Here is a 21930-nt window from a genome sequence, read left to right as displayed (position 1 = left end):
TACCAGGCTGATGCCCATGTTCCTTTACCAGATCTATGTTTCCAGCAAATACAAAACCTTTTTTTTTCTTTCCTGGATCCTGCGCTTGCAGAGACAGCATCATATTCTCAAAATAAAGCAGGGACTTTGAAAGCCTCACATCCTCACCTGCTCTAAGACCTTTGAGCAATTCCTGCACCTCTCTGAGACAGACTTGGGTTCAAATCCCTGTTGTGTCACCTATAAGCTGTGTGACCTTGAGTAAATGCCAGCCTCTCTGGGCCCAGCTTTCCCATGAGAATAATTGCAGGTACTCACAGGGTGGCTGTGGGGATTGAATGAGGTGATAACTGTAAGCGTTTACCTTACAGAATGGCCCGAAACAGAGGCTCGGTAGATGCATCAACCCTGTCACTGCTGTGTTCTAATTCGGTGACCTCAGGAAGGCGCCATTTTTCGAGACCCCAGGTCCTGTGTTTGGACCTTCCCGTGATTCCGCCCCAAACGGGTTCCAGTCCCAGGAAACACCGCGGAGAAGTCGCCAGAAGCCTCCGAGGGCTTTGGAATGAGGCAGGATGCCGGTAGAGGGATTTGAGGGGGTGGGGATTCCAGCGGGGTCCTGCCTGGACCAGGGATCGGAGGGGCCTGCGGGGGGCGGGCGCCACCCCGGCCCTCCACCGACCACCCCACGCTACGTGCAGAGGCCCCGCCTCGGCCCCCGGCGGCTGGCCCCGGGTGGGTCTGTGTGTGTGCACCGAGGGTGGGGGTCACCCAGGCCAACCCACGGGCAGGAGGGAGACCCCCACCCACAAGCTCCGCTGCTCCTCTCTCGCCAGGGGCCTGTCTGTGACCTTGGCTTTGTGGATCGTTTCAGAACCCTACGAGCAGGCACGGGGATGCCAGGCGTGGAAGGAAGGGGGACAGGGCACTAAAACCATGTGTGTGGGCGTCACTCTTGGGTAGGGAGGAAAGTGGGGGAATGGCGGAGGGAGGAGCTGCGGCTAAGGGATACCCAGCCCCCGGCCAGGCCGGCGCCCCCCCAAGAGCCACAGCCCGCAGCTGGGCTGAGGACCACGCGGAGGGGCCCAAGGAAGCCCGGGGGAAGGGGCTTCTGCTCCCACTCCCCCACCAGGAGGCTGTGATTTGGGCAGGTCACACCCCCTCTCTGAGCCTCCGTTCCCCATCTGCCCCCCCGCCTGCAGCAAGTCGTGAGTGTAGAAACATTTGGAAGGGCCTGGTGGAAAGGGCGGGCCTAACGTTTCAAAGAGACTCGAGCTGGGGTGCAGGGAAGACCCCGCCGGGGGGCTGGCAGAGCTGGGCTCCAGCCCCGGCTGCGCCCCTGCTTCCCTGGGCGCCCAAGTCCCTGCCTCTTTCTAGGACTCAGTTTTCTCCCTTGGGACACTGAGATGCCTGCGGCTCACACAGCTCCAGCACCAAAACCACCGCACAGAGGACTCCACCAGAAAACACAGCCAGAAGGAAAAGCCCGCCCTGCCCCGGCCGCCGCACCCCAGGGGCCAAGGACCCAGCCCAGCCCCCGGGGGCCCCTGAGGCCTCTCCCACCATCCTCAGGCCCCCAGCGGGGGTCTTTTACCTTCACCGAAGCTGCCGGCTGGCGGAGAGTGCCCGACGAATAGCCACAGAGAAACTACAGGAGCCACAGTGCAGGGTGAGGTGGGGCGAGAGGAGCGAGGAGAAGGGAGAAGGGTCAGGAGCCCGCGGGACCCACCCGGAGAAGAGCAGGGTTCTGGGGGGAGGGGGGGGATCTGGGCACGTGGGGGTGGGGGCTCCGCCCTCGCCAAGAGCCCATCCCTGCGCCCCCCGGAAGCCCGGGGACAGGAGGAAAATACAACATCAAAGGACAAACCGCCCCGCAGGAAGAAAGCCCACCAGCCGGCCCCCCGGGGACTAGGGGCAGGTGCGGTGGTGGGAAAACCTCCCACCAAGCGCGCGGGGCGGGGCTGTGAGCTCTCCCCACGTCCCCCGGGGCTGGCCCCCTGCCCCCTGGTGCTGCTGGAGGTCCAAGGAGCAGGACCACCGGGTAAACCGAGGCCCGATTAGGCTCCGCGACCCCTCCCAAGGCTCTGGGCCCTGCGCGCCTCCCCCACCCCCCCGTTCGACGAGAGGACCCGGATCTGGGAGGGCAGCTCTGTGGTGGGGGGGAAGCTGCTGCACAGGGCGGCCCCAGACACAGCCTGGCTTGGGGGGAACCTTCCTGCCGGGGGAAGCCCCCGCCGCAGCATTACCATGGCAACGTCGGCCTGGAAGATCTGCTTGATGAACTTGTTCCTGGAGGAGTGGACCAGCTGGATGATGTCCCCGTGCAGCGTGTCCCGGTTCTTCTCCAGGAAGCCTGGGCGGCGGCACAGAGGTCATGCGGCTCGCCCCCTCCGCCAGCCCGGCCCGCGGGACTCGGCCCCCGCCCGAGCCCGAGCGGCCTCCAAAATTCACCTGGCGCAACGCCGCGCGTCTCACAGCGGGGGACACCGGGGCCCGGAGAGGGCCGCCGCCGGCCCCGGGCCACGGAGAGGGCGACGGGCAGAGCCAGCCCTGGGCCCGGTCTGCACACCCCGGCGGCCGCCCTTCCACAGAGCGGGGAGGTCTCGGGCCCTGGGAACAACAGGGCCCCCTTCCTGACTGCACCCCAGTGCCCGAAAGGCCACCATTAACGACTCGTCTCTTGGTCTAGGGTCTCAGAAGCCCTCATTACAGTAGGCATCGCCTGAGAGGGAAGGCATGCTGCTGGGCTCTCAGCGAATCGCAGAGGAATTAATTTAAAACCTCTTGATTTGGCGGCGGACTTGGCCCAGTGGTTAGGGCGTCCGTCTACCACATGGGAGGTCCACGGTTCAAATCCCGGGCCTCCTTGACCCGTGTGGAGCTGGCCCATGTGCAGCGCTAATGCGCGCAAGGAGTGCCCTGCCACGCAGGGGTGTCCCCCGCGTAGGAGAGCCCCACTTGCAAGGAATGCGCCCCGTAAGGAGAGCCGCCCAGCGCCAAAGAAAGTGCAGCCTGCCCAGGAATGGCGCCACACACATGGAGAACTGACACAGCAAGATGACGCAACAAAAAGAAACACAGATTTCCGGTGTCGCTGACAACAACAGAAGTGGACAAAGAAGACGCAGCAAATAGACACACAGAGCAGACAACCGGGGTGGGGGGGAAGAGAGGACAGAAACAAATAATTAATTAATCTTTAAAAAAAAAGAGGAAAAAAACCCTCTTGATTTGACCAGGACTCTGCGGCCCATGCGGTGCCCTCGCAGCACCCCTGGACAGGTGAGGTGGGCGGGGAAAGCTGGTGCTCCTAGAAGCTGAGCCGTCACAGCAGGCCGGGGCCGGGATAGACATGGCCCTGGGCTCGTCCCCGCCCAGCGAGGCTCCCCTGTCCCCCAGGATCCCAGGCGAGGGGGTCATTTTCAGGATCTGAGCAGCCAGGACACCTCTATCAATGACTGGGGGAGGGGCTTGCCGGGGGGGGTCCTGGGGACGGGGTGGCCAAGGGCTGAGGATGACTGGGGGAGGAGCACTGCAGAGAAGCAGCTCCGGCTGCCCCTGGCCGGTGGGCAGCACAGGGGCCCGGGGCTGGGTGCCCGCCTGGCGTCGGGGGACGGGAGGAGGTGCAGGGGGCACAGGGGACCCGGAGGGGCGATGGAGTTGGGGTGGACGCACACGGCTCCAGTCAAAGGTCTGGGACAGGCTCGCCATGCAGGTCCCTTGCCCCCTCTGGGGCCTCAGTTTCCTCCTCTGTTGAATGGGGATGATAATACCCATATGCCCTTGCTTGTCTTCAGATCACCTAACACCTGCCACTTCACACACGGAAGGCTGGATTAATACAGGACTTTGTGAACCAGAAAATGCTGGTGGAGTTGTTTCACATGGCTCACGGTGTTTGGTGATCTTGGACAAGTTACTTCCCTTTCTGGGCCTCAGTTTCCAAATCTGAGTGGATGGCCTTTATGTTCTTCCCATGTCTGCCATTCAGTTTTTTGTTTGTTTGTTTGTTTTAAATAGTTTGTAATTTTTATTTTTATTTATTTATTTTTTTTTTTTTTAAGATTTATTTTTATTTATTTAATTCCCCTCCCCTCCCCCGGTTGTCTGTTTTCTGTGTCTTCTTGCTGCGTCTTGTTTCTTTGTCCGCTTCTGTTGTCGTCAGCGGCACGGGAAGTGTGTGCAGCGCCATTCCTGGGCAGGCTGCTCCCTCCTTCGCACTGGGTGGCTCTCCTTACAGGTGCACTCCTTGCGCATGGGGCTCCCCTACGCGGGGGACACCTCTGTGTGGCACGGCACTCCTTGGCGTGCATCAGCACTGCGCATGGGCCAGCTCCACACAGGTCAAGGAGGCCCAGGGCTTGAACCGCGGACCTCCCATGTGGTAGACGGAAGCCCTAACCACTGGGCCAAAGTCCGTTTCCCTGCCATTCAGTTTTTATCTCTGGTTGCTCTGCCATGGCACGAAGCCTGGTACCAAAACGATGCTCAGTGAATGTTAGCTGAGCTGAACTGAAAAATACAATCCTCTTTTGCCCCGAACAATAGGCAGATGGGTTTGCTTGACGGTCCTTCAAACTTAACGTCTGCTCCTTCTTTCCCACAGCAGGGCTGAATCTCACAGTTTAAGGAGGAATGAGCAGCCCGCAGATTTCATAATTGCACCACAGCTCCCTAATACCTTCCGTCACCTTCTGGACAAATTCAACAAGAAGGGATAAAACTGAAGGTCCTTTACTTGTTTGCTTTAAATTTCATTGTCCTTTGACCATTTGGGATGGGACCATTTGGGGCTGCCTGGCATAAGCTCCACAGGCACTCTCCACACCTGAAGCCTTGTACTGTTAGGGGTCAGAAGGGGCTGGCAAGTCCAGTCTGCAGTTTTGGGGCAGACCCCATAAGACTTCCAAATGGGGTAGACCTGACTGTCCTGACCCCATTTCTTATCTTGTAGCTTTAAAATGAGCTCAACCGGGGAAGTGTCTGTGGCTCAATCAGATGAGCTCCCGTCTACCATACGGGAGGCCCTGGGTTCGCGTCCCGGGGCCTCCTTGTGAAGGCAGGCTCGCCCGCATGCTGCAGAGCGCCAACCCAGCAAGGTGACTCAAAGAAGGGAGACAAGCGAGAACACAGAAGAGCCCACAGCGAATGGGCACAGAGAGCAGACAGCACTCAAAAAGAAGCCACAAGGAGGAGTGGGGGGAAAAATGAGCTCAACTGCACGCCACCACGCCACCAGGAGAAAAGAAGATGCCTGCCCTTCAATGTTCGCGCTTGGTCTCGCGACTCAAAGAGCCTTGGAGGGTAACCAGATGGCTCTAGGCCTGGCTCTGTACCCAGCAGCCTGCGCCACGTCAGGACAGTCAACTGCCCTTCTCCGAGCCTCGGATTCCCCACACGAACAGAAGAGCCCTGAGCCCAGTGCTTCCTAACGGCCCTTCCTCTCTGTATCCCAGGACCCTGAGGTCTTTCTCCTGGGCTGGAGAAGGGGAAGGTGGGGGCCACAGGCAAAGAGACACAGCCAGCCCGGACGGCTGCTGGTACCTTGGGTCTCGTAGTAGACGATGCCGGCAAAGTGGTTGATCCCAAACTGGGTCTCGTGGTTGTTCTTGGGAGGGATGTAGTTCGCGTTGAACTTGTGCTGGGAGTTCAGCTTATGCAACATGGTGCTGTCAGTGCCCTGTGGGGACCCAAGGCAGCTGCCGAGCCCACCCTGCCCCCACTGCCTTTCCTGCCCCGTGCCTTTGCCCCCTCCTCTTGTAGGCCCCCAACGCTTCCCTTCGCATTGTGTGTACCTCCACAGGAGCCTGCCGGGCCTCCACTTCCCCATCTGTTAAGTGGGTGAATTAGAACTGGACAACTTTGAGCATTCATTCCCATTTAGAGAACCTATTCCCATTTTTAGAATCACGGACGCAATCCCCCCCTCACCTTCCCCGAGCTCCAAGACATAAACAGGAAGCATTTTGGGAGCACCTATTCCGTGCCAGCTGCATGCTCAGGTTTGCACTGTTTGGTCCAGAGCCCAGTGGACTGCAGGGGAGTGCACTTGAACGGACCCCGGGCGGCCCCCAGCCCTGCTGAGGATGTGGACAGCTGAGGTCCGGGTGGGGAGGCGGCCCACTCCCCCGGCCGGCGGGCGGCTGTGCCAGGACGCCCCCCCGCTGCAGACCCACCCTGGGGAACTTGCTCTCCTCGTCGATGAGCGAGATGATGTTCATGGGCCTGCTGGCGATCAGGTCCAGGGCGTCCTGGTTGTCGGTGAACTCGATGTGCAGCCAGTCGATGCTCTCCAGGTCGTACTCCTCCTGCTCCAGCTTGAACACATGCCGCACGAAGAACTGCTGCAGGTGCTCGTTGGCGAAGTTGATGCAGAGCTGCTCGAAACTGCGGGGGCACGGGGACCGGGCTGGGGTTGGGCCCCGGCAGTGGCGCTCGGGCGCCTGGCTCTGCCTCCACGGGCAGAGAGGCCTTAGGCCGGTCGCTGCCCTCGTGGGTTCCCAGCCTCGGCAGTGGGGCCAGACTGCCGGGCCCAGCCTCCTCAGCAAACAGAAGAGAACACCGAGGTCCAGAAAGGACCAAGGACTCGCCCCGGGCCATCAGGGAGTCTGCAGGAGAGTTAAGGCTGGAAGCTGGGGCTCGGGACCCATTCCCCAGTATCCTCTGCATGGCCAGGCCCGTGGGGAGGGTTGGGGGGCTGGCAGACAGGCACCCGAATGCCTGGGAGAGCACCAGGAGGAGAAGACCCTCAACAGCGGGGAGGCAGGCCACCGAGTGCGAGCCAGGGCCCCGGCAGCAGGGAGTGGATTCGAGGTTCCCAGGGCCGTTGTGAAGGAGAACGGGGAGTCATTGCTTAATAAGCACATAGCTTCTGCTTGGGGTGCTGAACATGACTGTATCATGAGCAATGGTGACGGTAGCGCAAAATTGTGAAAGTAATTGTGACTTCATTGTACACTTAAAATGGTGCAATGGCAATTTTTATGTTATATACATATTGCCACAGTAAAACAATGTTGAAGTGTCAGTGGGAGCGGGGCAGGTGGCTGGCAAGATTTGGCCAGCAGAGCCTTGCCGGCTGACGCCACTGAGGCACGAGCTCGGCTTCCACGGGGGACACATGTATTCAATGCAGGCGCTGCTTCGAGACATCTGGACATTACGGGAGTTGAAGCAGCTCGCCAGGGCTTACGCGGCCGGGCAGGGGGCACGGCTGGCGGCCTCCACCCCGGGAGCCTCCCGAGCCTGCTCCCTCCGCCAGCCCCTCGCGCGGCCCCTGAGAAGCACAGGACCCCAGGATGTGCCACCTGCTTGACCGCCGGGCACATCAGCAGAGGCCGGCGAGGGCCCAGGCCGGCGTACGGGTGCCCCCTCGTCCCCGCTGGCTCTCCTGAGCCTGGGAGGGCAGGGAAGGGGTCGGCGCGGGAGAAGCCCCCGGGGATGGCGGGAGCCCCATCTTGCAGCAGCCCGAGGAGCGCGCTCAGAGCCGGCCAGGCGCGGATTAGAGGGAGAGGCGGGACGCCTCTCGTGTCCCGCTCCAGCCAGCACAGAGCCCCACCTGTTCACAGCAAAGTTCTCGAACCCGAAGATGTCCAGGAGCCCGATGGATCGGCGCGAGCTCTTTGCTTCCTGGGAGGGCGGCTTGTAAATGGCCGCGTTGATCTTGTCCACGATCCACACGAAGAGCCGCCCGTAGATGCCCTGCAAGGCGGCGGTCAGCCCCCGGGTCCGCCGCACCCCGGGCCCGCCGTGAGCCCCCCGAGGGCCGCGGGGCGGGCTGAGGCCTCCTAGCCATTTCTCAGGAGGCTCCCCGTGCCCACTTGAACAACCCCCACTGCTTATTCAAAGCTCTGCCAGACGCCGGCTCCTCCCCGAGGCCTCCCTGCCCCGCGGGGGGCTCCATCTCCCTGTCCCGCTCTGTCTTCCCCATCAGCTAGAACATCTCGAGGGTCCCAGAGCCCAGCACAGGGCCTGGCACCAGGGCCCAGTGGATGGCAAATACGTGACCACGGAAAGAGAAAGGCCCTTCCCCACCTGACCCAGCCCCTTTCCGCATCTTCTTGGAGAGACCAGAGAGGGTGTCTCCTGGGCTGTGAACGGCACAGCTGGACCAAGCATCCAAAGAATATGACCCAGAGTGAAGGCCAAGGGGCCGGAGGTCAGAGCAAGCCAGGGGTCGAGGTCTGAGGGAAGAGCTGGGAAGGTCCCCGGAGAGCCCCCCTGAGAGCCCCCCGCCAGCCCCTCGTGGGACGGATGGAAAGGCCGGGGCCAAGAGGAAGCCAGGGACCCACGAGATCCCAAAGAGAGGCGGGGGCTGGAGCCTGGAACCTGCACTCCTCCCGGCTCTGCAGACCCCGGGCGCCCGCCCGTCCACAGCCCAGCCTCGGGGGCGGCACGGGCGGGCGGCCACCCCTCCGGCAGCCCACCTTGACAAAGGCGTCGCGCACGTCCAGCGCCTGCTCCCTGCTGAGCGGGGTGGACACCGTCTCCCCGCGCGTGATGAGGCTGCGGCTGGTCAGGCAGGTCATCAGGTCCGGGGGGTTCACCTGGTGCAGACGCGCAGCGGTGCCCACCCTGGCCGGCAGCCCCCCCGCCCCGAGACCGGAGCCCCTCTCCCGCTGAGCGCCCCCGACCCTGCTCGGTCTTCCCCCCACAGCCAGCAAGGCCCACTCAGGTGCTGCCGGGGGGGAGATTGCTCTCTCCTTAACCCGGGGCGGGGGAAACTGCCTGCCCCACCGCAGCCCCCGCCCCCATGCTCCCTGCCCCTCCCAGCACCAGCGCCCCAGACCGCGAGCCTCCAGGCTCCCACTTTACAGCCCAGAACAGAGACTAGTGTGGGCTAAGTGGCCACAGACGGACTCAGTGCCTTTGGCTCACAGGCAGCCATGCCCTTTTACGCAGAGGTGGAGGCTGCAGCCCAGCGAGCTGGAGCCACCCCTCCAGCAGGCTGCCCCGGGCGCCACCATCTCAGGGTCCCCTCCCATGCGCCACCCCATCCCAGGGGCCGGTGGGGCTGGGACGGGCCTGGAGAGGCCAGTGGGGCTCCCTTACTTGCTCTGGGTGCTGACGGAACTCTCCCACCGGGGACCGCTGGCGCCCTGGCTCCCACATCCCCAGCACCCCCCCACCACCACCACGGGAAGTTGATGCTATGCCTCTGGGAGGAACAGCAGGAGCTGGGGGAGGGCAGGTGCACTGACCTCGAGCAGGGACGCGGCTGTGGCCAGGGACGGGGAGAAGAGGACCTCACAGGCGTCCAGGTTTTCAAACGTGCGGGCTGTCGGCAGTAAGGGGGCGCGGCGTCAGGGCGGGGGGGTGGGCACGGGGGGCAGGGGGCCGGTCCTGGAGGACTGGGCTGTCACGCTCTCTCGGAGGGGCCTGCCCTGTCCACAGAAGGCACCGGCACCTTCACTAGAGGCTTTCCTGGGTCAACATACATTGGGTGAACGTTCTCACCACAAGCCCCTGAGCACCGTGAGGGTGGGACAGCTGCGCCCAGCATCTGGCAGCAAGGAGCATCAGCGGCAGACCCTGGCAGTCATGCCTCGCTCCCCCGGTTTCCACCCCAGAGCCCCAGAGCTCTTAACAGCGGCCCTGGCTCCTAGGAGACGGGCTTGGTGAGCTTGGCCAGCTCGGGGCCTGCCTCCAGCTACCGGTCCCCCATCATGCCCTGCTCTCTCGGGCCCCAGGGCCTTTGCACAGGCTCTTCCCTTTGCCTGGTGCGCCCTTTCTTCACATCGATTAGTCTCTGAAGACTCACTAGACTGTGAGGTCCTTAAGGCTGGGTCGTTCATTCATTCCTTGAACAAAACTTTCAAGAGCTCCCACTCTGGGCCAGGGGCAAGAGTAGAGTAAGCCCTTGTTCCTGCTTCAGGGGACCTCTCAGCTTGGCCTGTAGTGGGTCTCCAGGAAGTGGGTGAGTGAACTGGGATGACTGAACATGTTCCTTTCCCTATACTTCTCCCTTTCGGAAGACGACCCTTCAGTCATTCACACCTTAGTATGAATTAGCTCAAAGATTTACCCTCTCCCTAACAGATCTCACCTAGAAGAAGAAACCAGATTGGGAAGGGATCTTAGAGGGACTATAGTCAACTCAACTCCCCATAGAGTTTATCTGTACCTCTCTAAGTGGAACTGCAGCCTAGCGACACCACACCTGAGGCTGATTTCAAGCCAGCAGACCTGTTCCAACTAGTGAATTCTCCCCAGCTTCCACCCCAAGAAGGGGCACGCTGGGCTGTAACCGAGGCCGGGCAGCCCGGCAGCGGCTTGGGCTGGCGCCGCCTCAGGCCGGGGCGGGCGGGGGCTGGCGGCGCGCCTCACCCTCATACTGCAGGTTGCCCAGGTGCAGGATGGCGGCCAGGAGCTTGGAGATCTCCCAGTGCTCGGTGTCGGTGAACAGGAGCACTCTCATGGCCGAGCGGATGCTGGCGTACTCCTGGCTGTCCTCGCGGCCCTCGCAGCTCACGCACTTCCCCTGAGCGGCAGGGGGCGAAGGCGGGGGGCACGAGGGCGTGAGCGAGGGCGTGGGTGCCCCCGAGAGGCAGGGCCGGGGCCACAGGGCCCCTTCTGCCAGGCCAGGCCGGCCCGGGGCTCTGCGCCCCGACCTCACCCGGGAGCCCCGGGACGCCTTCAGAAGCCCTGCCGGGGCCTCTCCAGAACGCACGTCCCACCCGGGGGCGCTGGAGCCCCTTCTTCCCACGAGGGAGCGGAGCCGCGGCTGCCGGCCAGCCCGTCACCCCGCCCGTCAGGGACAGCCCTGGGGGCCCGCTGGGTTCCCTGGGGGCACTCACCTCCAGGGAGCAGAGCCCCTCCCCAGGAGGGCGGGAACCACAGGCAGGCAGGCAGGGCACCCACCGGGGTCTGCCCAGGGCTGTGCCTATAAGATCTGTGTGCATGTGCGTGCATGTGTGTTTGCACATGTGCGTGCATGCGTGTGCATGTGTCCGTGTGCATGTGCGCGTGTGCGCGCATGCATGTGTGCACGTATGTGCTGCGCGTTTGTGCATGTACGCGTGTGCATGCACTGCATATGTGCGTGCATATTTGCATGTATGTGCATGTTATGTGTGCACGTGTGTGTATGTGCATGTGCGTGTGCACGTATGCGTGTGTCCCTATGCCAGCCGCTTAGGGGGAGAGTCCAGGGAGGCCTGTCCCATCACACCCTCTCCACACAGCCCCCTTTGTTTCCCACACCCCTCAGACATGATGGCTCAGGCCTGGTATCCCCCAGGGCCGAGAGCCGGTGGCCCTGCCAGCCTGCTGTGCCCACCCAGGCTCCCCCGCCCTGTGTGGGGGTGGTCATGGCCCCGGGGTCCCGGCGGCGGCAGGAGGCGACAGCAGAGCCCAGGCTGCCACGGTCGGGACGGCTGGCCAAGGCCCCTCCACCTCACGCCCCTCCACTGAGGCAGACAGCCTGCGTGGGCGGGGGGGCCGCGGGGTGCCCGTGGGCGTGGCGCCCTGCGCCAGGGGTGTCCGCACACGGGGGGGCGAGTGTCGTGGTCCAGGGCGTGGGCGAGCGCGTGCCGAGAGCGCAGGCAGGCCCCAGCCCGCCGTCCCTGCCCCCGGGCCTGCAGCTGCGGGGGGCTGGCGCAGTGCGCCCGCGGGGGCTGCCGCCTCACCATGGCCAAGTAGTGGTAGTCGCCCGCCTGGCCCAGGCCCAGCTGCCTCTTCTGGTCCCCGCTCATGCCCTCCAGCATGCAGTAGAACACGTGGTAGTTCCTCTCGTCCGGGGCCTGTGGGGGCGCGGCAGGTAGGACGAGACCCGGGCTCGGCCGCCGGTGTGGGCACCCCCACCCCCGGGCACGGCCGGCGTGGCCTCGCACCCGGGCTGGGGGCGCCCCGCGGGCACGGCCGGCGTGGCCTCGCACACCCGGGCTGGGGGCGCCCCGCGGGCACGGCCGGCGTGGCCTCGCACACCCGGGCTGGGGGCGCCCCGCGGGCATGGGGCCTCGCACGCCCGGGCGGGCGCACCTGGCGGCAGACGCGGGACTTCTCCAGCAGGTACTGCTCGATCTTGGCGCCCTCGATGGCGCCGCGCTTGTTGAAGTGGATGTCGATGTACTTCCCGAAGCGGCTGGAGTTGTCGTTGCGGATGGTCTTGGCGTTCCCGAATGCTGCGGGGCGGCGCGGGCTGGGGGTCACGGGCACAGCCAGCCCCCCCCCCGGTCGCCGCCCGCCTGGAGCCGGCCTACCTTCCAGGATGGGGGTGGCCTCCAGCACCTGCTGCTCGATCCACGAGTGCTGCCCGCTGATGGCCGCCAGGAACTGCAGGATCAGCTTGGTGCTCTCCGTCTTCCCCGCCCCAGACTCCCCGCTGCGCAGAGCGGGCAGCGGAAGGGCCGTCACAGCGCCGCCCCGCGTCACGCGGCCTCCTGCTCTTCCATCCGGAAAACGGGCCAGCAGCGCAGGCCTTCCAGGGCCGCGGCACAGGGCCCCCCCCTTCCCTCAGGCATACCCCCTCATCCAAACCGGCCCTGGAGCCTGGCACATGGATGCCAAAGCTTAGCCCTTTAGCCTTCTGCCTAAGAAACAACAGGATCTTGTGTAAAGCAAGCCTGAGGTTTCAACTGCCCGAACACTTAACAGGAGCCAGCGGTAAACCAGCCTGGCCTCAAACGCTACCACGAGCTTTGGTAGCATTAATAGAGATATAAGGCCCAGGGAAGGGAGGTGATTCTCCCCATTATGAGATAGCACCAGGAGCATAGGGTCTGGTTCCCGAAAAGCTTCATGGCATTTCCAATAGCTCAGGCAATCCCCAGAGGCATGAACAGGGGCACAGGGCTGGCGCTCAAGGGGCCACGCCTGGGGCTCTCCCCAGGGGCTGGGCTGCCCACCTGATGATGCAGCACTGGTCACGGCTGTTGCGCTGCATGTTGAAGTAGCAGTTGTCGGCGATGGCAAAGATGTGGGGGGGCATCTCCCCGATCTTCTTATTGGTGTACTGGCGGATGTGCTCCGGCGAGTAGATGGAAAGCAGCTGGTAGGGATTCACGGCCACCAGGATGGAGCCCGTGTACGTCTGTGGGCGAGAAGCGACAGGGAGCTCACCACCCCCCAGGCGGGAGGCTCTGACTCTAGACAGCTGCAGACCGCCCTGCTCCACCCCTCCTGGGCGAAAGGGTCAGGTGGGCCCGAGTCAGAATTCTGTCTGATGGAGGGAGGAGGGAGGAGGGAGGAGCTCTAAGCCTTGATTTGTTTGCGTCTTTCTGTAAAATGGGCCTACTATGACTGAGAGCCTTGAAGGAGATGGGCTATTTTAAACTCAGCACAGGAGGAGTAGGGCCTCCTCCAATCTCGCTCCCGCCTTCCCCCCCAAGTCCTGCAAACCCGAGCTGTTGGCGTGAAATACATAAACCGTATTAGGTCAGCACCAGAGGCTGTGCAGGGGAGCGGGGAGCGGGAACCAAGCTTAAAGAGCTGAAGGGCCTGGGGGTTGGGTGGGACCCCAGGCTCTGCAGCACCGCCCCAGGGGACGGGGCACCTCCAGCCATCCTGCAGCCCAGGGGCCGGAGGCACCGCAGAAGGCCGCCCGGGCTCCGGATGCGGGCTCCTCCACAGACAGGACTTCCTGCTGTGGGCCCAGGGCGCTGCCACGCACAGGGCGGCACGGCCTGCCAAGCTGCCGCCCCTGCCACCCCGCCGTCCCCACCACCCCCCATCGCCCCACCGCCCCCACCACCGCACAGTCCCCCGTCACCCCCACCACCCCCATCACCCCCATCATCACACCCCCTGCTCCCCCATCACTCCCCCCGTGATCACCCCCCACCACCCCCATCACTCCCCCACCACCCCCATCACCCAACATCACGCCCCGCCACCCCCCACCGCCCCCGTCATCACCCCTCACCACCCCCGCCACCCCCCAACACCCCCATCACCCACCGTCAGGTCCCGCCACCCCCCACTGCCCCCGTCATCACCCCGCGCCGCCCTCACCACCCCCCTGTCACCCCCCCGTCGTCACCCCCTGCCACCCCCCACCACCCCGCGTCATCACCCTCTACCACCCCCACCGCCAGGGCAGAGCGAGGCGCTCAGGGTCCCCACTCCGTCCGCCCACCCCCGTCTTGGAAAGGCCAGGCCCAGCCTCTACCCGGTGATGGATGTGTTGACTCTGGGGCCCGGAGAGGCTGAAGAAAGCCGAGCCCGCACAGGGGAGGTGGCCGCCCTTCCCCTCCCGCCGGACTCGGGCCCCTCTCCAGAGCTGCAGCCAGGCCTCTGCGGCCTCAGCCCAGAGCCAGCCGTGCTGGGCGAGCGCCGCCGTGCGCCCTGCGTGCGGGGAAGGCCACCCCCACCCCGGCCACGCGCGGGGTGCCGAGACCCAGGCCCCGGAGGGCTCGCCCTGCCCCCAGCCTCGCGCTCCAAGCCGGCCACAGGCAGGCGCAGGCAGGGAGCCACGCCACCCAGCCGAGCCCACGCGGGATGAGGCAGGCGGCGGGGGGACGAGGCTGGGGGCAGCCGGGCCCAGGCGCCCAGCCCGGAGCTGAGCCAGCGCGGGCCGCGCCACCCTCCCCGGCCCTCGGCAGCGGCTCTGCGGTCGGAAGGTGCCGGCGCAGGAGAAAGGCAGCAGGCGAGGGAGGCATGGGCGTCCCCGTGAACGCCACCCACCGGCGCAGGGCCAGGCTGAGAGCTCAGACCAGGACCCGCTGCTCCCAGCCCGCCCGGCCGCACCCAGACCCCTGGGCCACGCTGCCCTGAAGCTCAGCCCTGCCCGGCTGGGAGAGCCTCTGGGAGCTGCCCCAGACGGGGAACCACGCGCAGGCACCCTGCCCGGGCAAGTCACTTCCCGTCGCTAAGCCTCAGTCTGCTCATCTGTAAAAGGGGCTGCTGCAGGGACGGAAGAGCGTAACTGTGACGGGGCCTGGCACAGAGCGGCTGCCGCGGGCGCCACCTCCCTTTCCCTCGATGCTTCTCAATAACTGGAGGCGCAACCACGTGGCATGAGGCCAACTTCCTGCACTCGTTCAAGGGCCCCGTCCTGAGGCAGCAGGGGGGCCGGCGGTCACAAAGCCCGCTGCCAAGGTGGGGGCGCCTGCAGCTGCGGGGGCTCCGCCGGGAGCCCCTGGGCCCCTCCAGAAGGGGTGCTGGGGCAGGGGGACGGGTAGAGCGCCCATCAGCGGGTGCCGGGCACGGAGGCACGAAAGGACATGGCATTTGCGGGGCCTGCTGGAGAAAGGTCACTGCAGCCGGGGGACGAACGGCTGTCACCAAGCCACAGGCAGAGACGCTATTTCAGAGCCTAACGCCTGGCCTACAGGGCTGCCGCAGGCGGCTCGGGAGCAGGAAGGGGCGGCGGGAGAGGAGTGGGCGCCCAGACACGGGGAGAGGCCTCCTCGGGCAGGCCCCGCCGGGGGCTGCCCCAGCCCGGGCATCTCGACCCCCGCCACTGCCCCTCCGCGCAGGCCCTCCTGAGCACCCCCCGGACGCCCCCCTGAAGTCCACCAGCCCGCCCCGCCCTCCACCCGCTCCCGCTCAGCCTCCCAAGTCGGCAAAGAGCACCCGGGAGGCCCCGGCGCCCCCCCGCCCTCCACCCGCCGTCCACCCGCGTGTCCCCCCACTGCGACCCCACCTCCACACTGCCCTGCCATCTGCCCCCGCTCAGGGCCAGCGGGAGCTTTCAACAACTGGCCACACCGTGCCCCAGCTTCAAACCTCCAGGACTGCCCCCAGCCCCCAGGCGGGGCCCTGCCCCTGGCGCTGCGGCTACCCTCCTCGTGCCCCCGCCGGGGGCCCTGCAAGCGCACGCCCCTGCTCCCTGCAGGACTGCGCGGCCCGCCTGCCCCTTCACCACCAGGTGTGAGGACGCCTCCCCCAGGAAGCCAGGCCCCTTCCCCACGCCCCCCACACGCCCCTTCGCTCCGCCAAGGCCTCTGACCCCCTCAGTGCCCAGGGCACGTGCATTGAGCTCACAAGTGTCTGCCGAGTGACTGAGTGAGTAGAGGAGAAACTGAGAAGCAGCACAGGCGCTGCCCGGGCAGCAGCAGCAGCGAGGGGCCTGGAGGGACGAGCTCGTGACACGGGCCAGGCCACCGCCCGTCCTGGCCATGCTGAGGGCCATGAGGCTGGGGGGGGCACAGAGCAGCGCAGGTGGTCCCGCTGCCATGCGCGTGCTGTGTGTGTGTACCGTGTGTGTGTGGTGGGGGGTGTGGTGTGTGCATGTGCCGTGTGTGTGTGTGCCGTGTTTGCATGTGCTGTGTGGGGGTGTGTGCATGTGGTGTGTGTGCGTGCTGTGTGCTGTGTGTGTGGTGTGTACTGTGTGTGCGTGTGCATGTGCTGGGGGTGCTGTGTGTGTGGTGTATGTGGTATGTGCATGTGCCGTGTGTGCGTGTGCTGTGTGTGGGGGGTGTGCATGTGCGTGTGGTGTGTGTGTGGTGTGTACTCTGTGTGTGTGTGCTGTGGGGGGAGTGCTGCGTGTGCATGTGCTGTGTGTGGTATGTGTGCGGTGTGTGCGTGTGCATGTGCCATGTGCACGTGTGCTGTGGTGTGTGTATATGTGCATGTGCTGTGTGCGTGTGCCGTGTGCGTGTGCTGTGTGTGGTGTGTGTGCGTGTGAGTGTGCTATGTGTGGGGTGTGTGTGTGTGCTGTGTGTGGTGTGTGATTGACAGGCATAATCCTCCCACAGGACATAGAAAAAATTAGTAGGACAGTCCTCTCCGGGGTGGGAGGAAACCTTTGCAATTTTGCAACCCATGTACCCGTGTCACAATAAATAGTAGTAATATTAATAAGAGCCTCTGTCTTCAGTGAGGAGGTCCCTCCCCTCATTCTGGGGTCTGCAGGGCTGCTCCATGGTCCCCGTGCGCTGTCCCTCCAGTTCCTGGGGACAGGCCAGCTGGAGGCCAGCAAGCCCAAGGCAGAGACTTGGGGACAGAGCGCCCACCAGGCCCGAGCCCGTGAGCTGTCCAGGGGCAGGCGCAGCCTCCCGGTAACCTGAGGAAATCCTGGGTGCGTGGGGCAGCCGCCAGGGTAGCCCGATCCCTGCAGTGACCGGGGTTGCCGTGGTCGGGGACAGGTTGGGTTTCTGAGTGGGACCACAGCCCGGCTGGTTCTTCCAAGCCCTGCTCCAATCCTGCCCCATCACCAAGCACTGAGCCATGACGCAGCAAATCCAGGAAACCTCTCTGAACCCTGTGATGCTTGGGCACACATCCCCAGCCCGAGGGACCCCCAGAATCTTAGGGCCACAAACCACCGGAGCTGGGGGCCTGCTGGGGGCCTGCTGGGGGCCTGCTGGGGACCCCCTTGATTTCCTGAATAAGCTCAGACACTACCCCTCGGCTCCTTCCCTGAGCCCCCCGCAAGGGATGGCCCTGGCCCCGTCCCTCCTCCATCTCCTCCAGAAGAAACCAGAAGGTTCCTGGTGGGACTTCCAGTGGGGCAAATGGGCAGACCGCAGGACTTCCTGGAAAATCCACAAACCTCCGGAATGACTCTCTCTGATCCCATAGTTAGTCACTCACAGACACGACCTCCAGGCTGGGCTCTCTGCTCGCTGCCAGGGGCCGAGCTTAGCTCCCCACCCCTGAAAAGCTAACACACGACACTCACTGCTCCCCTGAACTCTTCTCCCCTCTCCTCACGAATCCTGCTTGTGCCTTGTTTGTTCCTGGATTCAGCCTACCAACTGGAAGGAACCAATGTGCCTGCAGAACAACTACACACACGCCTCCGAGTTATTCCCAGACAGTGGTCTGGGGGGGTGGGGTCCTGGCGGTGGACGGTCCCTGGGGGGGGGACAGCTGCCATCCTAGCCAGCTCCTCCTTGTGCGGGGGCCTCAGCCTCCCCCTGGCAGTGTCTGACTGTGGATCAGGCTCCAGCACAGGCGCAGTGAGGGGCCTCGGGTGGGGCGCAGGCCCCCACATGCCTTCGGACCCAAGGGTTAGGCTGTGTCCAGGCCTGGGGGGGCACAGGGAGCCCCAGGCCCCACCTGTGGCCTCTTCCCCTCCAGAGGGGCAAGGAGCGGGTGGAGCCCCCAGCAGGCCCCCACGGGGTATCTGGCTCCAGCCCTCTGGCTGGGGACACTGACTGCACCCAGAGGTGCCATCCGTGCCCTGCCCCCTCGGAGCTGGGGGATGGCTGGGAGAGGGAAAGTGTGAGGGGTGCTCGGGCAGAGCTAAAGGGCTCCCTGCAAAAGCCACGTGCTGTGCCAACGGCAATCTCTCCGTGGGCACCCGAGGCCGGGCAGGGGGACCCCAGCGTGGCAGCATGGCCGAGGGCCTCTGGCAGCTGCGGGGCCATGCCAGGGCTCCTGCCCCGAGAGCGCCTTGCTGAGACTGCTCGCAAATGGCACCAGGGCTCCCTCACGGTCCCGACAAGCCCGAGAGACCCTGAGCCCACCCCCACCCCCGCCTCGACGGTCCTGCCTCCAGCTCTGTCCCAGCAGGGCCCCTGCCTAGATGCCATCTCTACCCACTGAACTACCCACTCCCAGACCCCGCCCCCCGCCAGCGCCAGGCCTCGCTGCCCCAGGAGCCGTGCGGCCCTTCTCTCAGGTGCTCTTCCCCCTGACCTCCCCTAAGCGCGCCAGCCCGTCCTGGGGACCCAGCGGAGACCAGCCCTGCCCTGCCCCCACGGAGCGCCCTCCTGCTCTCCTGGCCGCAGCCGCACACATCCACGGCTGCCTTCTCCTCTGAGCTGCCTGCAGGTACAGCTGGGTCAAGGCGTGCAGCGACCCCCGGCACACAGCCCTGGACTTGGCTACAGCTTGCGAGGCCTCCGTTTCCCTGTCTGAAAAACGGGGTTATTGGACTAGACCAGCAGTTCTCAGATCTCTCAGGAGGTCTGCGAGCTCCTCTCTTTTCCCAGCACAACCCTGACTGAAGCCAGCTTTTCTTCCTACATTCCAACCAAATAACCTAGCTCATTAGATTGGATGCCCAGAAGGTAAAAGAATCCAGCTGACTTCTATTAAGCCAGGTCTTAAAGAGCTTTGAAAGCACTGTAAAGCATTGCCACTGCTCTAATTTTTAGTTTGGGCAAATCTAATTATTTTTCATACACATATGTTATTCCTGTAATGGATTTATTATCATTATTTTAAAATGTATTAATAAATATATTTTTTACATTTCTGTTTTAATTTCCAATACGACAAATATGCATAGCTATAAGCCACATAAGCAAAAGCTCTCTGGGGTCCTCAATTTTTAAGAGAATAAAGGGTTCCTGAGACTAAAAAGTCTGAGACCCTCTGGGCTTAGTGATTCCCACGGGCTCTTCTTTGATGTTCTCTGTTCCCACCTTCTTGGGATAACTTCACTCTTAGCCGAGTGAAACGGTCTAGAGCTGGCCTCTTGAGTTTCAAGGAGAGTGGTGGGTGTGAGACCATTTCTAACACCAAGGGGGAGCATTCACCCCTCCAGCCCCTTCCCGGGGATAAGGCTCCCCACCCGTCGTCTTTCGGCCTTGCGGCTCCCATGGCCGAGCCCGGGAGGGCAGCGCTCAGCCCCGCCCCGGCCCCGCCCCGGCCTCCCAGGTATCCAGGCCGCCCCCTCCCCAGCCTCAGCGCGCACAAGCCGCGCCCCGGGGAGGCGGCGCAGCCGACTGCGCAGCTGCGCGATGGAGCCCGGGGCTGGGCGCCTGGCGCCCCGGGGGGCGCGCGGGGCGGGACCCTGCGGGCGGGACCCTGCGGGCGGCACTCACGTAGATGAGGTGGTCCCGGTAGCGGATGAGCAGGTTGCGCAGGATGCCCGCCTCGTTCAAGTCCCCCAGGCGGATCATGTCCTCCACGCCGTGGACAGACGTGGGGTGCATGGGCTTGATGTGCGCGGCGTTCTGCGGGGAGATCCAGTGCTCCTGCGGAGAGGCCCGGGCGGCACGGTCAGGTCTAGCGGGTGCAGTGCGCGAGGATGGGGCCGCCCCCCCCAGCCCCCTCTGCGGCTGGCGAGGACCAGCCAGGGGACAGGGCAGTCGTGGTGGAGACGGGAGGAGAGGACCCACTCGAGAGGCATGGTTCGTGGGGCCTGTGGCTGGAGGAGGTGGGACGGGCGGGCTCTCAGGACCCGCGAGCTGCAGGTGGAACTCCGTCCGCTCCACCTGTCGCCCTTGCCGGCACAGCCTGCTCTCCCGCGCAGTATCTCCTGCTGCCGCCAGGGGGCAGGCGGGCGTCGGGCACCCACGCCGGCTCTGCCCACGCGAGGGCTCGCACAGCCCCGACTGGGCTGGCCTCGGTTTCCTCGCGCTCTGGAGCCCCCCTCCCTGCTGTCTCCTGCACCTTCTCCACACATTCGCTGCCTCTCGGGGCAGTGAGAATCAGACTTCTGCTCTGTGGCGTGGCTACAATCTGCGTGGAGCCCTATGGCCCTCTGGGGTCCCCTCCCTGTTCCCAAAAGCCAGGATCCTGGAGCCGCGGGACCAGGCAGAAACCTGACTTTGGGGAGGAAAGGGGGCCTTTCTGCCCCCTCCCACCGGCCGGCTAGGTGTGCTGGGCATGTCCCTCCTGCCATACCGGCTCCGCCTCTGGGATAATCCTCCCCGACAGCCAAATACCAGCAGGAATCTGGACATCAGCCCCCAACCCCGACCCGCTCCAAGTGGCCACCAGTCCTGCCCCATTCGACCCCCTGAAGGGTCGGCCTTGAGCCCCCCCGCCCGGATCCAGGCCACCTCTCTCACCTGGCCTTGGCCGCTGCCTCTTGCCGGCCTCACCTTACCGCCAGCTCTGCCCTCCAGTTCCCGGCCCGCCGGGAAGTGCCCCCCCCCCCCCCCCCGCACCAGTCTGACCCCCGCAGGCTGGAGCGTCCCACTGAGTCCCCACCCTGCCCCGCTCCACAGCCTGGCATCCGAGGCCCGCGTGAGCTGGACACAGGCCCCTGGCCTTTGATCTAGCTGTGCCTACACTTCCAAGCCAGAGAAGGCTGGCCTCACCTCCCCTGTGACCCCGCTCGTGTTCCCGCTACCTTTTTTCCTACTCACCCTTTGAGGCTCAGCTCTGATGTTTCCCGGCTTCTAAAGCCTCCCCTGCAACACTGCCCTCCCTCCCAGGCGCCACTGTGTCATCTTTCCAAGCCCGCCCGCACCCAGGGGGAGTGGGGGCCTCCTCCAGGCTCCCCCTGAGCAGGCAGTGCTCACACTTGGCTGCTGTCTGAGTGCAGTTCTGCCCCTGACCTCCGGAGTTACCCCGAGGCCGGGAGCTGGTGAAAGTCAGATCCTATGCCTGGTCCAGCCCTGGTCCACGTGCCCCACATGGGGCTGGCCACAAATAACGTGCCAGGGATGCTCTGGTGGGGCAGGGGGCTGCTGGCAACTGCTGCGGATCCCGTGTGAATGGAAACAGAAGTCCTGGGGATGGCGAGGCCCCAGCGTCCCCTACGCGAGCTGTCTCCCTTCACATGAGAAAGCTGAAGCTCGGAGCAGGGCGGTGGCTGCCAGGGCCCTCGGAGGGGTCGGGAGCAGGGCTGCGCTCACAGCCAGTCTGCCGGGCATTCACGGCTAGGAGCATTTCGATCCAGCTCATGCCATGCCGTGACCCTGCCCGAGGCATGAGGGCTGAGTGGGGAGGACTTTCCAATCCTGTGGGGAACATTCCTCTCTCCGACGGGTCCTGTTTCTCCGTAAAAGCAGGTCCAGCTGGAAAACTCCGCCCCCCCCCCCCCGCCTGGCCCCTACTCCCTGACTTGGGGGGCAGGGGAGCGGGCTCCTGGGCGGGCCGTCTGCCCGCTCCCCTCTACCCGCCTCTGCTCCCCAGTTCTTCCCCGCGACAGTGCAGCACAGAGGCCTGGAGGCGGGCTCTGCCACCGAGCGACCCTACACCCTGGACGAGTCGCTTTACTCCAAGTCTCCAAGGTCTCGCCTATGAAACGGCCGTAGAGTCCCAACCCGTCTTCCCGCCGATGCTGGGAGGACGGAGTGATGCAGGAGCAGCCAACCTCTGTGGACAGCTGACTCCTGCCAGGCCTAGAAAGCACGGGGGCCTGGGAAACGCGCAAGGGCTGGC

At 64.5% G+C, this 21930-nt stretch overlaps 1 protein-coding gene across 4 annotated transcripts in view; it reads right to left on the bottom strand.

Moving 5' to 3' along the window:
• The window catches only part of MYO7A (myosin VIIA), an 80811-nt gene that overhangs the window by 43806 nt on the left and 15075 nt on the right, over positions 1 to 21930 (bottom strand). For 3 of the 4 annotated variants that reach the window (XM_058306025.2, XM_058306024.1, XM_058306023.1), the window contains exons 4-16: positions 19638 to 19790; positions 12825 to 13009; positions 12180 to 12301; positions 11959 to 12101; positions 11607 to 11720; positions 10306 to 10459; positions 9180 to 9256; positions 8406 to 8525; positions 7538 to 7680; positions 6156 to 6366; positions 5524 to 5659; positions 2226 to 2332; positions 1574 to 1627 (exon numbers count right to left, since the gene is read on the bottom strand). In XM_058306025.2, the coding sequence (XP_058162008.1) occupies positions 1574 to 1627; positions 2226 to 2332; positions 5524 to 5659; positions 6156 to 6366; positions 7538 to 7680; positions 8406 to 8525; positions 9180 to 9256; positions 10306 to 10459; positions 11607 to 11720; positions 11959 to 12101; positions 12180 to 12301; positions 12825 to 13009; positions 19638 to 19790 (1719 nt within the window). The remainder of the gene's footprint in view (positions 1 to 1573; positions 1628 to 2225; positions 2333 to 5523; positions 5660 to 6155; positions 6367 to 7537; positions 7681 to 8405; positions 8526 to 9179; positions 9257 to 10305; positions 10460 to 11606; positions 11721 to 11958; positions 12102 to 12179; positions 12302 to 12824; positions 13010 to 19637; positions 19791 to 21930) is intronic. The other variant, XM_058306026.1, reaches the window with a different exon arrangement.

The sequence above is a fragment of the Dasypus novemcinctus genome, chromosome 10 (genome assembly GCF_030445035.2).
Source record: "Dasypus novemcinctus isolate mDasNov1 chromosome 10, mDasNov1.1.hap2, whole genome shotgun sequence".
NCBI lineage: Eukaryota > Metazoa > Chordata > Mammalia > Cingulata > Dasypodidae > Dasypus > Dasypus novemcinctus.
The sequence above is the reverse complement of the archived record's forward strand: the minus strand, read 5'-3'. Positions and strand labels throughout refer to the sequence as shown.